The 18075-nt window shown below is 40.6% G+C and overlaps 1 protein-coding gene across 3 annotated transcripts in view; it reads right to left on the bottom strand.

Annotated features, from left to right (window-relative positions):
- PHACTR2 (phosphatase and actin regulator 2) overlaps positions 1-18075 on the bottom strand; it is a 103458-nt gene that overhangs the window by 44564 nt on the left and 40819 nt on the right. For all 3 annotated transcript variants that reach the window (XM_083856083.1, XM_083856082.1, XM_083856084.1), the window contains exon 2: positions 4236-4403. In XM_083856083.1, the coding sequence (XP_083712209.1) occupies positions 4236-4403 (168 nt within the window). The remainder of the gene's footprint in view (positions 1-4235; positions 4404-18075) is intronic.

Here is an 18075-nt window from a genome sequence, read left to right as displayed (position 1 = left end):
GAAATGCCAATTTTCATTAAAAGGGATGAAGCCCTTACACTTCAACTAAAAATCCTCAAAGCATTTAATAAATTACACAGGTTTCATAACAACCCTGAGACATAACTATCTCCATTTCACATATTAGAAAATTTGTGAACAGGTAAGAAGCTTAAGCCCCAGTCCTCCATCTTCTAAAATGTTAGCCATGATAAGTGTTTTTATTTAAACTGATTAAGCTTATTTAATTCAGCTTGAAAAGATAATTTATTTTAAACATTATTTGGCCCATGGAAAGACCATTAAAAATCAAGCTAGTATCATAATTTTAATTCCTACAAAGAAAAACGCAGAATCTTAATTTGAATCAAAGTGGCAAAAATATGTCCCCTTGTATAAGAGGAATGAGTAACCTGTCAACTTAGGAACTTATATTGGGTGCTATTTAGTCAATGTGGACTCATCATAATAATTTATGGTTTATTGCAGACTTTAGATTATGCAATATATTTCACATTTACACAGTCAAGTATTTTGTACCATCCTGTCACTCAACACCATCATTCAAACATTTCCTGACTTCTGAATGCTTGACTTTGTAACTCTATCATTTTAGGAGAGCTTACTGAAACATAGCAGTAGTCAAAAGTAATTAGCTCAGCAGACTGATTTGAGACTCTTAAAATTCTGCACAAGTAGGCTGAGTAACCAGCTGATGCTATCAGTACAAATCTTTTCTACAATACGTGTATATAAGAATGTATATATATATATATATACATGAATATATATATATATATATCTCAACATTTCTGCCATATATATGATATGTAGATACATAAGTGTATATATAAAGGTGTGACTATATATATATAAAATTTCAACATGAACACTAATGTACTGTTTATAACTTTAAGCAATAATAAAATGGAAAGAACAATTTCTCCATCTGTGTACATGTATGTATTGAGATTAATTACAAAGAGATCAGTCCTTACTGTGAAGGTAACTGGTTGAGTCGTTGCTATTGAAGAAGGCTGAAGTGAGACAGGCAGGCAGTCTCAAGTCTCATGGTCCAGAAGAATCAGAAAATCCCACGTCAAAACCCTTCCCCTACTGCAGTCAGAAGCAGAGCTTGCCCTGACTTCAGATGTAACCATCAAAAAGGATGTCAATTTATTCCACTGTATTCAGCCCTCATTTACTCCAGCAAATCTTACTCCCCTTCACAAACATTTGGTTTTTTGCCCAATACAAATAAGTGTAACACTACTAATGGAAAGAGTTTACCTCTAAACGCAGCTTGTCTCTCCCCTCAAAAAAGACTGCTTAGTGATGGTCAGCAGTTGCAAATCTCAGGCAGTCTTAAAATCCATTCTTTGACTTGAAGAGTGCTGTGAGATTCTGGATATTCTCCAGTATTTAGTTTTGTTCTTCCAAGAGAAGCTTGAGAGAATTCAGATTATTCATTTTTCTCTGACCTAGTAAGAACTAAAATTGCCTTCTGATCCCTCTCTGTATATACTTTTGCAGTGAAGCTTTGAAGTGGCATCTACTTTGTGCCAAGACACAAACTACTGCCTTTTCCTTTGCAGCAAAACATTGCAGAGGAGAGAAACCCTTGAGATGATGACTTTTTATGTTTATTTTTCCTTGATTTTGAAAGCCCTCCAGGCAAAAAGCATACAGCCAGTGCCCAAAGAACAGACTTTCTGAGATAGAGCGTGGAAAATACGCTGCTAAAGGGAAAAATTCCAACCATCATTCCCACACTGGCACAGATATTAACATCTAACATCTAAATATCCCTCCTTTTTTGATGTTTGTGGTATTTGCTGTTTATAAACATCTTCCAGTTGCTCCTAAGACAAAAAGTGCTCCATGGTACATGTCCTGGCAAGGCCGTAGCAAGAACCTATTTCAAAAAGCCTATTGAGAACCCTGAGAAAGTAGTGACAGTTCCTTGCAATAGCCCAGAAGAAACCCTTTATTCAGCTGCATGTGGATTTACTGAATGCATGCTGAAGCCCTGTTAAGAGAACTGGCAATAAGTGAGGGTCATCGTGCTCTCTCCCATGGTTCCAGGCCAGGAAATGGGCTTCCTGTATGTAAGAGGCAGGCAAACACACAGCCCCCACTTGGTAATGTAAATACACCTCTGATTGAGTAGTGTGAGGAAGAGGATATCCTGTAGGATTTTTATTTTGAATGGATGTCTTCCCATTTCCTTCTCAAGTTAGATAAGCAAGTTTCTTCTGCTGTGTCACTAAGCAAGAAACAAGGGGCAACTTGCCACGTAAATGAAAGATCTTCTCAGTCTCCATTGGTCCTGGGTCTATTTCCTCAAGAAATACAGGGAATACTATTTTTATTCATCCCTGAAATTACCATCTAAGGCAGGATGAATGCCATTCAAACTACTTCTCAGTTCAAATTCCAGCCTCACATGAAGCACAAACGTAAGTGATCCCATGCACAGTTTAAAAGCAGATCAGTGTCTTGAAGGACCACAACATCATGAACAAACCAGCAAATTAAGTAGAAGTGAGTATCTAAGGAGGCACTTCTGAAAATGTTGACCTTAAATTGCTTTGTGCTTCATTTCCCGCTTTTGTAAAAGAAATATGAGCACATGTTTTGCCTTGGTATTATAAGAACTGATGCATTGTGCTTGCAAGACTCGATTCAGGCCCTCGGAAGAAAGATAGTACAACATAAGAAATACTATCTTTTACACACACTTACCAGATACTCATTTTTAAAAAAAAATATTTGAAAAATGATACATGCATTGTTATTTAATGGCATAACAATTTAACACATGCTAATAGATTGTGAAAGTTTAGGGAATTTCTGTATACACAGCTTATGAATGGTCATTACTCTGAAGAACTCATTGCATACAAAATCACATACCTGTCCAGGAGAAGCTGCAGAACATTCAGGAGTCATTATCTAAAAATAACTTTGCTTTAGCAATATGATAAAAGTACTGGGAAAGCTGAAGGAAATGGGAAGCAATGAAGGAGATATCAGACTGAGGGGATATTTTTGATTGCAGTAGTAGAAGAAATACTGGGGGATTTTTTGCAGGGTATGTGGGAAAATAAAAAAAAAAAGGAAAAAGGAGAGAAAAAAAGATTTGAACATCTCAGAAGTCTGTGCAAAACTTCAGCTGGCACCTGGAGTGATGAAGACACCAGAGAAAATGGCTTCTTTTTCCTTTTTGTGTAAATAAAGTTTGTTTTAGAAGTTTCACTGTCAAACCATTGAGCTTCTTGCTGTAACTGTCAGAGGTTGGTATGGGTTTAGAATGTGAAGCAGTGTATTTCTGAGAGTTATGGGGAGCCTACTGAAAACACTTTAGGAGACTAGAGTTGCTTTTATTGCCTACAGCCTTGGAAGACAGTAGACAGAGGGCTTGCACTGTGGCAATGAATCTAAAGAGCTCACAGAAGCCCAGTGGACTCTTAATTAGACTCAAGTTTAGGAAACAACAACATTAAATGTTTGAATCTCAAACCAGAAGTTTGGGATTTTTATAGAGAAAGTTTGGCTAGAGCAGTGACACAAAGACACACACATATATGCAGGGTGGCATTCAGTTTTCTAAACAAGAATGTCTACAGCCATTTCAGATGTCCCAGGGTTTTGGAGCTGCACAGGGATGACAAATATGATATCAAACCTTCAGGGAGAGCAGCCAGGGCATCCCAGAGCATCTCAGGTGGCCCCAAACAACTATGTTTGTCTAACTAAATCCCAGCCTTCAATATCCCTCTTTTTCAGACAGAACATAATTCAATCACAGCATTTGATTTCAGACCATCCTTCCTTCCAGCCTTGTCAGTGGGGAAGTGAAGGGGGCAGAGCAGCCTCTATGAAGGCAGGGGTTGCAGAGCTGATCCTTGTTCTTCTGCTGGGGATGGCCACATCTGCTTCTCCCCCAAACTTCTGCCCTCACGAAGGCAAGGCTCGTTTCATAATTCAAGTCATTGACTACCAGGAGGACAGGAAGATTTTCCAATATATTTGAGGATATGTATAATAAATAAATCAGCTGTGTATTTTAGGTTCAAAACAGAAGCTGAACAAGGTTCAGTTGTTCCTTGCCAAGGATCAAACTGTTTTTCTGTATGTCAACCATGCCTAAATAATCCCTGCAATCTAACAAATTCAAAGAGCTTCTTAAATGTTAACCTGCAAAACCAACAGAGTGTTTTCTACTGTTTGCCACCAAAGGGCCACAGATATACCTGCTGATGTTTCTCTGAATTTTTCACTGGTCTTCTTCTTCCTCCATTTCCAAGGTTTAAAGATTTTGCCAATGTTGGAGAGTTTGCCCTTTCTCTTGAAGGGGGGAGTTTGGGATCCTGGGGCTGGTCCATCTGAGTTAGCAATTGAAGCCTTGTCCAAACCATCAACTGTATAAAGAAAAGAAATAAAAATAACTGAAGCATGGAAATCAAAATAGTACCCAACAGCTAAACTCTTCTACTACCAGATAGCAACAGTCTGTGTGCATCAACATGGATTTTTCCTGTTCCAGAAGGCAGCCCTGGGCTTCACTGCTTCTCAGCACCTCAACTGCAGCTTTCCAGAACTTGCTTCTTGTGATGCTTATCTGGCATATTTGCACAGGCCTGTGGTTTTCTATCACTACAGGAGAGTTTCTTTCAACATACGTTTGGGTGACTTTTTCCCAGTCCTTGGTAAAGTTGAATAACTAGCTATATCATCACATAGAATACAAAACCCTTGCAATGTGAAAATGTAAGCTGTTTCTTTGGGGTAAAATGAATTCCTTTCTTAAACAAACTCTCAAGATAACTGTTCTGGCAGTGGAATGGGAACGGGTCTGTCTGATATCTCTGGTAATCAGTCCTTTCCAGCACAGCCTACCATGAGTCAGGCTTCTTATTAACAAAGCATATTTAACAATAAGCTTTTGAACTGGAACCAAAATATAAAGAAGGATTTCTTTACTGCAAAACCATATTGAATGATAAGAAAGCCAATACTTGCATCAATGGCCACACTTTGAGTTTTGTGAACCAAGTTAAGACTCATCGCACAACATGCTGTAGCATACGGTTAAAATAAACTACCCTGAAAAATCTGCTGGTTTTTATTTCTATTTAAGAATGAAGGTTTCTTAAAGCCTTCCATTTGTAGTCCTGCAAACACTTCCAATGTACTGAATTTTACTCCTATGAGCAATGAAGTAACTTCCCTTACTCAGAGACACAAAATTAATCATGGGCTTAACTCTTTGTGGCATATAGACTCTGTAATTGCTTTCATTCATCTAAAAATTCTAATTATAACCAACTCTGGACAGAGCTGATGCCTCTCTGAACAGTAGTAATGATAATCATAGATCATTAAATCAGAAATGCTATTCAAAGAAAGAAATATCAATGTCCCCATTTTACAGCTGGAAAATACGAGGCACAGAATTGTTAAGTGCTTAATTTTATGTTTGCCAAATAGCTTCCTGAATCCTGGTCCTGTGTCCTAGCTGCTAAAAAGATACATATCCAGCTACATAACATCATGGTGCAATCTTATTATTCTGTTTCTCAGACAAATGGCATTTAATGACTCCTATATTTGTCCTAGGCTTTAGATTGATCCAGGATGCTAAAAAAGAAAATATTTTCTGTAAAAAGCTCATGTAATGCAAACAGAGTCCAAGAAACTTTATTTCCAATGTTTTGAAATAAAGTACTGGGAAAAAAGATTCACTTTTTATAACTTCATTGAAGTCTGCAAAGTTAAAACAAGTGATAAGCTTCCTCACCCGTGTGCCCTGGAGAATAAGGTGAACCTTGGAGAACAAGGTGAACCTTAGAGAGATTTAAAATGAGACTGCCTTAAAATGAAGCAGCTACCACTCTGAGAAGCCAGGAGAGAGGCGAGGGATGAGAAGATCACCAAAGGCAGTGAGCAGCTCTGCAGAAAGGGATAGAGCAGCACAAGGAGCCCTGCAGGGGTGCCTTGCTTGAAATTAGGGATTGCACTTTTGTCTGGGCTTACAGGCATTGCCTGTAAGCAATGGAGTGCAGTCCCCTGCGGAATACAGAAGCCCCTGCTGGAAACTGTGGATCTAAGGGAGAATTACAGTTATTTGCTGTGTATGTACAAAGACAAGAGAGCAAAATTTATTTTTTCAATTCTAGCAGACATAAGAAGGGATGAGGGCCACAGTTTGCAGCCAGGAAAAGCCAGGTAAAAGGTAAGGAAAACACCACCAGGAGTTGGGTAACGCAGCACTGGAACAGGTCCTGGGAGGGTTTGAAGGCTCAAATCTCCAAAGCTCCTTCCGGGGCCGACCTCACCTACTGTCTGTCAGGAACAGTCCTGCTCCAAGTAACATTCTGAGTCCCTCCCAGTCAAGATTCCCATGGTGTTGAGGGATGTGGAAACACACGGTTTCCCTGTGAAATCAGCACTAGTAAATCCAAATACTCAGAAGTGAAGTCATGAAGAAAAGAGACCAGGATCTGTTGGCTGTGGAGTTTTGTCCTGGGACAGGTGCCAGGCATTATCTCACTGGCAGAAGCAGTGAGATACCAGCTCAGTGGAGTGAGAGGCTACCCGCCCTAGAGGCATCAGGACAAAACCTACACTCTTCTCTCCAATGGCTCAGAAAGGCTGGGCTACTGGTGTGAAGAGCCTGCATCCTGGTGATAGACAGCATGGTCTTATAAGCACTAGAATGCTGATCCTTTCAACTCCCCCTGAGTCATGGAATACAGTCTATTGCGGGAGACCACTTTCACAAAAGCCTCATCTAGATTTTTTCACCCTGTGCCTACCAGCAGAAATGGAGGAGGATTAGGGCTCCATCCAATAGCTCCCCACAGAGAAATACAAACTTGCATCAGTTCCTGTTCTGCCCTCTGCTGAAAACTGGTAACTCCAAAATAATGACATTCCTCCTAGCTACAGAAATCTGTCTGCTTCAAACTGAGCAAATACATGAAATTCGTGGCCAGTAATTCTATTCAGGAAGATAGAAACTTTTGAAAACAGATGTCAACATTAATTCCTTCTGACAACAGAAGGCAAGGAGCTGATTTATCTAGTGAATTCAACAAGTGTTCAAAATTGGGAATTTACTAATCCATGGACCTTGTACCAATCCCCTCATTTGAAATATGCATTTGAAAAGAAGGAATAAGCATAGCTAGATATCACAGACTAACTTTAGAAATAATCCAAGATAAACTAATGTCTAGAAAAAAGAACTTATTTATATTCAAAAGCACATATATTTTGTGTATATACATATATTCAAAAGCTATCACATTTTATCGGTTTATAAACTATCTAGGAAAAAACCCCACAATTTCAGCAATGGTATTTCAGAGCATTTATGGAAAGACCTTTATAAACGTTATTACTCCTCTTGTTTGAAACACTCCACAGGAAACTGATGCTTCACATGCACACTACTTCAGAATAAAGTGGTGTGTTTTTCACCTCAGATAATTTATCTACCTTCTATTAATCATTATAAACATTATACATATTCACTGAGGGAAAAAAAGATATCTTAGCTTCCCAAGGTTTAGAGGAGCTTGCTGACTTGTAGTACTTTTTTATTTGTATATATAGTGTCTTGAAGTCCTGCCTTCTTCCCACCATCTTCAAAAAGCCAGCGAGCCACTTCATTGCCTTCAATAAACATTATTAATAAGTTTGACACTAGGACTTCTGGCTATAGCACCTGCATAGTTTACATGACCATATTCCAGTCCCTTGCCCTAGGCAAAGATTTTCCAGCTTTAGGATCAACCAGGTGCACAAGAAGGAAAAGAAGTGAGGATATGAATCCTGGATGTCGATGTCACACGAGGAGATCTTGCTGCAAAAGGCTAACAACAAGGCTAGCAGAGACACTGCAAAGCCTAACTGAGCCACATGAGCTGTCAATTAGATAAAATGTACCAAAAGGACATTCTCTCTTCAAGCCTGTGGGCAGCCAGAGAAGATTAGATCAGTCTGTGGATGACCCTGACTTTCCTACAAATGCTTAGAGATGCCTGAACATGTCTTAGCCCAGGAAGGCTACTTGCAATAAGCAGCACTGATCTCTGTAGCTGCTGAGGAAACACTTTACTGCTGTGAAAGATCTCCAGAGATGCTGTGTGGCTGAGGCAGGCATGTGAAATCATCACAGTTTTCCCAGGGCATGGTACACTTCAACACTAAGACGTCAGCACTGGCACATGCTCAAACTTTCTTCAGATAAGAACTTACAACTAACTTTATAACAGCAGAATGCAACAGAAGAACAACCCACCAGATCATTTCAAGCAAGTCTAATATCAATTCTGTGAAGTAAACAGTGTGCTTCTGCTGGTTCCAGGCCTTGTGATCTGGAACGCAGCAAGATCATTTTTAAAAAGCTTTGACTTAAAGAAATTAATGACCAAAAGGAAAGAGGACTATATTTATGACATTAGCTATTCTGTATTTTTTTGCTTCTGTGTATGTCTTCTCTTGGCAGAGAAAATGAAAAGCCAGCAGAAGAACCTAACCTGCACTCCCCTCACCAGCACCCTTCTACACAACCAAGTGAATCCAACCCTGCTGGAGTACTGGTATATACTTAAGGGTTTATTTCTCACATCAGGGCTGTTAAGAACAAGATGGTACCAGCAGAACAGTCAAGATCTCTTCTTTCCCCACCATGCTGCACCTTTCATGCTGCAATCCCTTCTCTCACCCACATCAACCATGGCTCACCCACCTGAACTGCAACTCTGCTCTGGATCCTTGTCATATAGCAAGGTTAAGAGTGGCAAGATGAAGGCAAAGTCCTTCTCCTATTGCTGGACAACATAACCATCAGGGAAAAAGGCACACAACCAAGTGCCCTGCTGGTATCAAGGCACTAAGGTAGCACTGGTGGCTAATACTTTCACTAGCAATAGTTCTCTTGCAGTATTGCCATGGTATCACCACATCACTCTTAATGCATGTGAGGAAAACCTTTTCACCCTGTCAGAATACAGGTGACTCAGGGTATTGCCCAACCATGAATGAATTGAGAAATGCAGCACAAGGTGCCTTGGCCCCAGTTCAGAGCTATTTTACATGTGGATTTTGACACAATTTCTGTGCTTATTAACTACCAGTTAGCTGGTATAGTTATTTTTTTCTCTTCCTCTCACTGTACTCTGCTGCCTTGAAGGCATGTGCTGCAAAAGTCATCTTGGTTTATTGAGACCTCAAGACCTCTTCTGACAACAATATGATTTTCTATACTGCCTTGCCAGAGGGCAGAGTTGGAAATCATGGTTTCTATGCCAGCAAAATGAACATGTTTTTGCAGCTGCCTATTATCCCCAATTAGCAGTAAGTCGTCAAGTTGCAATAGAATATAAGCTGCTTATTCCTTGAGCTTACTGGCAAACTTCAATGCACTGCATGATAAAAGGTTTGACGTAGTCATTAAAAATCAGAAGTCATTCTGACACTATAAATGTCGTTTTCAAAAAGTATCTCAAATTATTATTTTTCCTGACCTGAACCAGATGGGATTTTTTTTTCTTTCTCACATTTTTGTTTTGTATGTGTTTTTGGTTTGGTTTGGTTTTTTGTTGTTGTTGAGTTTTTTTTAATCTACATGGAAGGGAAAGAATACAGCTAACCCATGATGGATAAACTCGTAAATGGGAGAGACATAATCTTCCTTCAGGCAGCACAATGAATTGGCATCTGCATGCTTTTGCCTTGCCATACATCTGGAGTTTAGCTTTGGAGAAACTCTGTCATGAACTAATTGACTTGATTGTGTTTTAATTAAATGAAAGGAAAAAGCTGAAGTTCAAACGTGGGCGGCAGAGTGGTAGTTTCCATATGGAACTGCCAATATTGCCAAATGTTAATTGGACCTCCCACTAGCAATGAGCTAAACAGGCTGGGTAGTGGCTACTTCACAGAGAGGCTGGCTGCTGCTCTGGAAGAGCCAGAGGGAATCCTCCTAGGATAACCACAGCAGGGATGGAGATGACAGCCTGAATACCTCCAGGTTTCTACAAGGATACACACACAAATGCCTTTGGGGTTGTTGAAATCACACTTGGATCAGCAGTGCCAAAGTCCAGAAAGGGCTTCAAGTCTGAACCCTGCAACTCCCATTGCTTCCACAAGCAAAATGTTACCTTGCTGCAGAAAGTCAAACACGGCAAGAGTGGAAAATTCAGCTCAAAAGACCACATTCTATTCTGCCTGTGATGGTCTACCTAAGCTCTGCAAAAAGCACAGGTACTGCTACACAGGTACTTTAAAGGGAAAGAGGGAAGCCTGTGCTTCCCTGAAAGGGATAGCATGGATGCTCAGGGCTCCACATTTCAAAGAGCCGTGTGGCTCAGAGGGATGCTCCGCCACACTGTTCTCTTCTGCAGTGTGCAGAAAAGGAATATGACCAAAGTTACAAACAATTATGTATTCTAGTTCTCACTTTCTTAGCTGTACCTGGGATTACCTGGCTGAAGGCCTGGAAAAGCTTATTTAGCTATCTGTCTCTTAGGCAGAATGCCCTAGTCCTACAAGACACTGATCCCAGCAAGCAAGCAGGAGACCTGACCTGGGCTTCCTACTAATTACACAAGAAATGGGACATAAACCAGGGTTAACTTTGGGGCTTGATATGTGCTTGCTGCATCATTGGGGTAAAGTGCAAAAAATGTTGCTTTTTTTTTCCCTGGTCACAATAACCACCTCAACTTAAGTGCTGTTGGTTGGTTTGTTAGGCTACAGGCCATCATTATCACAAATTATCTTCTGCTAGTGTATCCCAAATGCAGGTAACACACTTGTAACATCCAGCTTCAGCATTACTTCACAATATAGTTTTCACTCCCACGGAGTTAATTCTACAGAAAAAAAAAAAAAAAAAAAGCAAAGCTATGGTAGTAGGACACTCTGTAGAGACACTAGAAATACCAAAGGCAACACAGCCAAGCCAGGGCTTCCCAGCCTCACTAAATTACACTTCCCATGCAGGAACTTCATGGTTCAGACTCATCTGCTCCATCTACACTGGCATCTGAGCTGTGTGTGTTCTACAGTGCATTGAGTACTACAGTCAGACCTTTAAAATCACACCATCTCTCTTCTCAACTGTTTCTTATGTCATCAGGGATTCTCTTAAGGTCTGAAAAAAAATAAAGATGTGACCTATGCTTGCAATATGCCCATAAACATATGTTTGTAAATTAATTATTTACATTTTGGCAACATGCAGTCCTTATTGGAACAGCTACACAATTTCTTCCTCCTCTTCAATAAAATGTTTAACTTCCACACTTCCAGCTTCCTGAAGAAGGAGCAAGCAAATGCTCAGCCATCCTCTTATACAGGTTTGAAAGCAACTGAGCTGAAAATCTTCTTGCTACCTCCTCTCTCATCCTGGACACAGCCAGCTCCAACCAGAAGGAAAGAGATCATAGGTTTAATGCAGGCTGCTTATTCTTTTATCGTGAACCCCAATACTTGAGAAAAAAATAAAAAGGAAAGTTTACAGACAGTTACATTTTCCAGATATATGAAACATCATATCAAAGGTCAAAGCAACTCCTCCACAAAAACAGGGAGGGGGAAAAATCCAGGCACAATAACATGTGGGAGGACAGAAAAAACAACTAAAAGCAGTGTACATAAAAGAGCAACTAAACTACTTTGGGCAACTGAGCTCCTAATTGAAAATTAATGCTTCTTGTGTCTGAATATTAAGGGATAAATCTCCTTGGAGTACAGTGGTATATATTTCTACTTATAGATTACATGTTTCTGGATGATTTTGTAATTTCACCTAAAAGTAAGCTGCATGTACACATCTTATTAAATTCTGTATTGATATTTTAAAATATCACATCTGAAAACCAGAACTGCAAAACTGGAAATACTTCTTTACTGACTTTTCTTGGCATAGCCTTAATATGGGGGAGAAAAATACCTGTAATAAACTTACAATGAATCATTTTAGCTGCAGGCAAGTGGTAAATCTCCCCAGCAGATATTGGCTAGAAACGTGAAAATAAACTGAATCACCTGTGGCCCTTCTCCTGTGTGGTGATAAAGAGGAATTAAAAGCAACCAACCGTTGCAGTGGTGTGTTATACTGATGCTGAGATAAAACTGGGTGAGAGAGTCACAGGGAAGCCTTTGGCCCTGGTTTCCACTTCCCCAGCAAACAGCAATTTACTCTCCATCTGCCCCAAACAGGCCAGAAGCCCTTGGATGGCTGGTTTTAGCAGCAGCAGCAGCACCTGCTGAGGCAAGGGAAGGCAAGGAAGCATCCCTGGTGCCAGCTGACTGACAGGAAAGATGGGGCAGTAGGTACACCACAGCCTCAGGTGGCCCTGGCTGCTCACTGTCCTCTCTACCTAGCAAAGCATGGCCAGAGTTCCTCTGGGTTGTTTATAGCTCCTCTCCTCTCCACCCCTAAGCAAGCTTGAGGCTGTCACAGGTCTCAGCTGGCTGGCTTCTCTGGAGGTGTGCATCATCCCAAAGGAGATGCTGTAGGATGTTAGGAGATTATTCTGCTAACTCACTTACTCTGCATCACTGGTTAAAGGACTTCAGCTGCTGATCCCTCTCCACTGCTTTTCAGCCATGCCTCTGACAGACCTGGAAAGACAGAGGCATTCCCCTGAAGATCTCTAGCTGTGTCCCAGGAAGGCATCACCACTGCAGGCAGAGGCAGCACTCAGGTACAGCTTTATGCTGCCCACACAAGTGGACTTCCAAGTCATCTCAGCCTGTGTTTTTGCACCACCACAACAGAAACCTCAGATGAACCACCAGCCATTCTGGTGACCATTTGTAAGGCTGCACATTATCACTGCACTGAAACAAAAGAAAAATAGCCTTTTGTCTGGGTTTCTAAAATTGAGTCAGCTCCTACTACTGAGCTGTAGAGTGTACCACTGAGCTGGGGCAGGAACAGAACAGGAGTGAAGGGGAGAGAAGTCTGTGAAGAGAGGGAAGACTTCTGCCAGGAAGTGATCACCTGAGCTCACTGCCAACAGCTGTGAGAGGGGCTCTGATGCCTTCAACACATCCAGTGCTGAAGCAATGACCACCTGAAATGCTGACATCATCAGCTATTTTCCTCTTCAGCATGAAAAAGGTGGGGAACCCACTCCAACTCATTCCAGACCATCCAGTGCCCTTGCCAAACACATTGGCATATTCTGTATGAATATTACAGGTGTTTTAATCTTCATTATTACTATCTTTAACCAAATATTTCACAATTAACATGTTTATATATAATCTGAAAGCAGATTTGGTTTCGTGGGCTCTCATCCCAATGCTTCCCCACTCCTAAGTACTATAACAAGGAGTTCCTGATCTATGAATAACAGCACATTTACATACCTAAAACCTTAGGAGCAACTTGATCAGTCATGTCATTAAATTCCTGGGACAGGACAGCCCAGAGCTCATTGTGCTGCCTTTAAAGAGCAACATTTTCTTCTACACTGGCACCACTTCAACACCTTTTTTTTCTAGAACAGGAAACAGCATATTCCACTTGTCCAAATGTGTGCAAGTCAACCTCAAAGCAAATAGTCTCTTTCTGTGACCTTGCTGGCCTCAGAACCCTGCCAGGGAGGTCAAGAACACTTTTAAACCCAACCAGCAAATTTCTGATTGTTGCTGTCGTTGCAAATATTTGTACAGGCTTTTAGCTCTGCCGTCTTTGTAGAGAGAACTGTGTTTATTTTTAAGTTCAGTTTTCGGCTGCCTTTAAAATTCTTGTCTTTGTTGCTAGATACCAACTAGAATAAACAATAATAGTAAAACTCCAAAATACTCAGAACAACCTATTAATGATTAAACACAGTCTTCTTAGTCAAAATACTATTTTGCCAACTCTAAAACCACAGCCTGTAAAAATCATTCATATAATTCTGTATGTATAGTATCATAATTCTTAATACAGTCTAAGTCATCTTCTTGGTTATGAGGAAAAGGGAGTTGCCAAGTTGCAGCTGACTTTTATTCTACATCACGTTTCATTACCCTCTATCCCCAGCCACAGAGCAAACAGCTGTTTTATTCCCTGTAACTTGTTCTTTACTAGGGCCAAGGTGGGGAAAATCAGGCACAAGCTGATGTATTTGTGAGTCTAGCTGCCCTTCTTTTGCCAGCTTAAACTTGGACATTCAGAGGCATGTCCATGTCAAAGAACAAGTCTATGCTACTGTGATGGGGTTCAGTTTTACTTTAAAAATCAGTATGGTCCCTATCCTACACAATCAACAAACAGTAATTCCATCAAGCAAGGTGATGGCACTATAAATCACTATAGTAAAACCCAGTGGAATTGTAGAACCATCTTCATGAAAGTTTGAGGCTGTATTCATACATATTTTTTTACTTCAGTCTTTCCATGGAATCAGTGTTTATGGAAATGAGGCACTGGTAATAAAAAAACCCAACAAATTTCAGTTGGAACAAATTACAAATGAGAAAGCTGCTGCCCTTCAGCTCATTGCACTGGCATGCTGGGCTGGAGCCTGCCCTGTTCACAGCACACACAGGTGCTTGTCCCTTGTGGAGGTAGGGCTGGAAACCAGGATCCCACTTCCCTGTGGGAGAGGCAGAAGCACTCTCCTTTCAGATCCAGGCACCAGGCCAGGACTAACCAGAGCATCAAGTACTCCTGGGAGGTAAAAGGGCTAAAGAAAGGGGCTTGCTGAAGCTTCAGCTGGGGAGATGTCATCTTGTTGTCAGAGAAGGCACTGAGAATATGCTTTGCTCTCCCAAGCAGATTCTTCCCTTAGGGGAAAACATCTACTCTGTAAGAGCATCATCAACATGGCAGATACATAATTGATACCTTCATTTCCCCACTTGCTTGTTCCTGATGTATTTGAGGCCTCCACTTCTCCTCTGCTCTCTGTTAATAATGAATGACAGCATTATCACAGTGCTTAAGGAGGGCTGGCCATAGATCAGAACCGCTCTCTTTAAAAAGCAGTATGGACAAACACCAGAAAGACCACTCTTGTTTCAGCTCCAAGGATACAATGAAAGACAATAGCTTGAACATAGGATTTCTGGTTTTATTCACACCTGTATTAAAAAAAAAAAAAAAAAAAAAAAAAAAAAAAAAAAAAAAAAAAAAAAAAGAAGCTATCCACAAGCCCCTATGAGTCTGTTTGCAGCATGTCCCTTTCTAACTTTTTCACTCAGACGTTGGCATTTTAAGCAATCATAAAATATATCTTTCCTGTCTGTTGGCTAAAACAAAATGTCAACTTCAACTTTTATGTGACAGTTTAAACTGAACTGCTTTAGCTGGAGTTGGATGAGCATCCCTTGAGCCGGAAAGCAAGGACCAACAGAAAAAACACCAGATCCCATCTCCTCCCCACCATTCCAGCACTATACTACCACATGGCCTAACAATATTCATTCAGTACTTAGCTCCAGCACACAGAGTTTCAAAGGGCACCAGAGGAAATGCCTGTTTGCCTGCCAGGGGCACCTGAACCCACCCAGTTACTCCAGCATGCATCAATACATTGCTGTGCAGGAAAACCATCCATTTTTCTAAGTGGAATTAGGAGTTAGGAGTCATCATAGCCCAGTGAAAAGTCTTCCAATGACCATTAAGAAGCATTCAGGCTGATTGTAAATCAGATAATATATTGATTTATTTACTTTGTACAAAACCCAATACAGACAGCAAGGATATTTTAGCCAGATTAATGCAGTCAGAGGTCACTCCAACTGTATGGAATGACACGCTTCACAGTATTTTGTATTATCTTTAAGACTGTCTTTAAATCCTTAAAAAAATGCAGCTTTCCTTAAAAAAATATTTTTATTATTCATTATTTATTTAGAGGTAAACCAGGCTACATGACCCTTGAGTAATTACAAGCCAGAATACGAAACACTGACACAAAGTACTTAAAAAAACGAGTGAAACAGAAGCTGTTCTTGCAATTACCAGGTTTCTTTAGTTTAATGATTTAGCTGTATGATTACAGGTGTGATGACCTTATTGATGCAGATGAATTGAGCACAAAAGCTTTTCTATTTAGCCATGTTTAAGAGTGCCATAATAAGAACCTGATTAAAATAAAAGAGGTGGTGCAAATAAACCTGAATATGACTGGCAAGCCCTGGACCTATTGCTAGCAACTCCAAGCAGTTCTGGAAATTCCAAATCCTTGTAAATAAAGTATATACAGCATCAGTCTTCACCAAATTCATCTTTGGCATTATTTAAGCTCTATAAAGCTTTCTTTTTTAAACTACTACCAAATATTTTTCCTAGAGAGGGAACATTATGTGACAGAGTGCTTGCCTGTTTCCATCAGTCCCTGGGAAAGTGAGCCATTTCTTAGGAAAGCCCACAGGAATACTTCAAAAATTCCTGTTTGCAATTTATGCCTGAACTGACTGTTTCTCATCCTGGGCTTTCTGCAACTCACCCAGCAGCTAATGCACCCAACAAGGGAGAGAAAGGGCTATTTATCTGCTTAGTTAACAATGGAGACCTAGTTAACACACGGACAAAGTGTCCCACAAAGGAATGAGCAATCACTGTTTCCACTGGTGGTACTTCCACAGGGTCTCTCTCCGAGGGCCTGCCCAGAGGTGAGCAGTCCATCCTGGCAGGAAGGGCTTGCTTGGGTCTCTGCTCTTCCCATCCAGCAGCCCCCAAAATAACATCACTGTGGAGATCCAAGGAGGGAAAGGAAAGCAGAGATCCCACAGGTGATGGATGGATGATCTTTTCCCCCCGCCCAGTAGGCACAGAGGGAACACTGGAGCCCTGGAATGGCAGGCAGGAGTCAAACACAGTCCCTGAGCCCCTCTGCAAGTCACAATGTCTTCACAGCCACTCCTCAGTGATTCTTTGTGTGATTTTAAACCTGTTGAGCTCCAATCTCAACTGAAGGAACAGAGGGCCTTCCTGCAATCCCTGGCAATTTACCTCTCTCAGAAAACACCTCCTGAAAAATTCTATGCCATACTGAAAAAAACTGCCTTGTAACTCCACCTCCAGTGAAAAATGCTTTGTATAGGAACAGGTTTTGAAATAGAAAGGTTAATAATTATTCTTTAAAAGAGCACCTTCGGGCAGCTTACAAATAAATGATGGCAACGTTTTTGAGCTTAGCAAGAAGCAGTGACATTTTGGAAATGAAAAGAAATGATAAAGAGTTCAGTAATTTTCTTGCCTTGAAAAAGGTTTACAATTTCCCTTAAACCTCCCTCCCACTCTTGCTAACATTCAAGTACTTGGCACACATATTCAACATTTTTAGACCCTGTACTCACTTTTCACCCTAGCTGGATGCTGAACTTTGGGAGAGAGTGGTAATTTTAACACCAGGAGAGACCCAAAAAGGGACTGGTGCATCACACCACGCAACTCCTTGCTGTGGGCAAGCATTGTCTTTCACATGCTGTGCTCACAAGAGCTATGGTAGATCAGGGAAAAACCTGGTGATAGAACACATAAAAGCCACAATAAGAAAAACAGAAGATTTCTGTATTTAGTAGGAAGTTTTCTGTGTATCAATAAAAATGAAGAATGCAAGGAATATAGGTAAGCACAGCAGCACAGTCTGACTCAGGTTTAAAAAAAGTGCTAGAAAAGCACTACTAACCTTCACTGAATAATTTCTTGTTCTAGAAGGAATGAAATTAAACAAAATCAAGTGTTAACTGGCTCTTTATATATATATATATTTAATTGTATTGGATCATGAATAACATACTAAACCGAAAAGTACAGAAATGCAAGATGTATCCCACTCAGAAGCTTTTTGACAAATGTTATGGCATTTTGTGCATTTATGAATAGTGGTCACTGAGAACCAGTTCCATAAGTATTTTCACTTAAACCAGAAGACTTTAGTTTCATATTTGTGAACATGTACATGGCCCATACAAGAGGGTTTGTAAGCAGCCTTGCACTTGAAAGGCTGCCTCTAGTTTTGGACAGATGTCAGCACGAGGAGGAACAGCCTGGGCAAGCACCCAGCCAGTGACCCACAGTAAATCAGCCCTCGCCTAATCAGCTCAGTAATGCTGGAGCAGCCA

Source organism: Zosterops lateralis, assembly GCF_965231275.1.
Source record: "Zosterops lateralis genome assembly, chromosome: 3".
Lineage (NCBI taxonomy): Eukaryota > Metazoa > Chordata > Aves > Passeriformes > Zosteropidae > Zosterops > Zosterops lateralis.
Note: the sequence above shows the minus strand (reverse complement) of the source record. Positions and strands in the feature narration are given on the sequence as shown.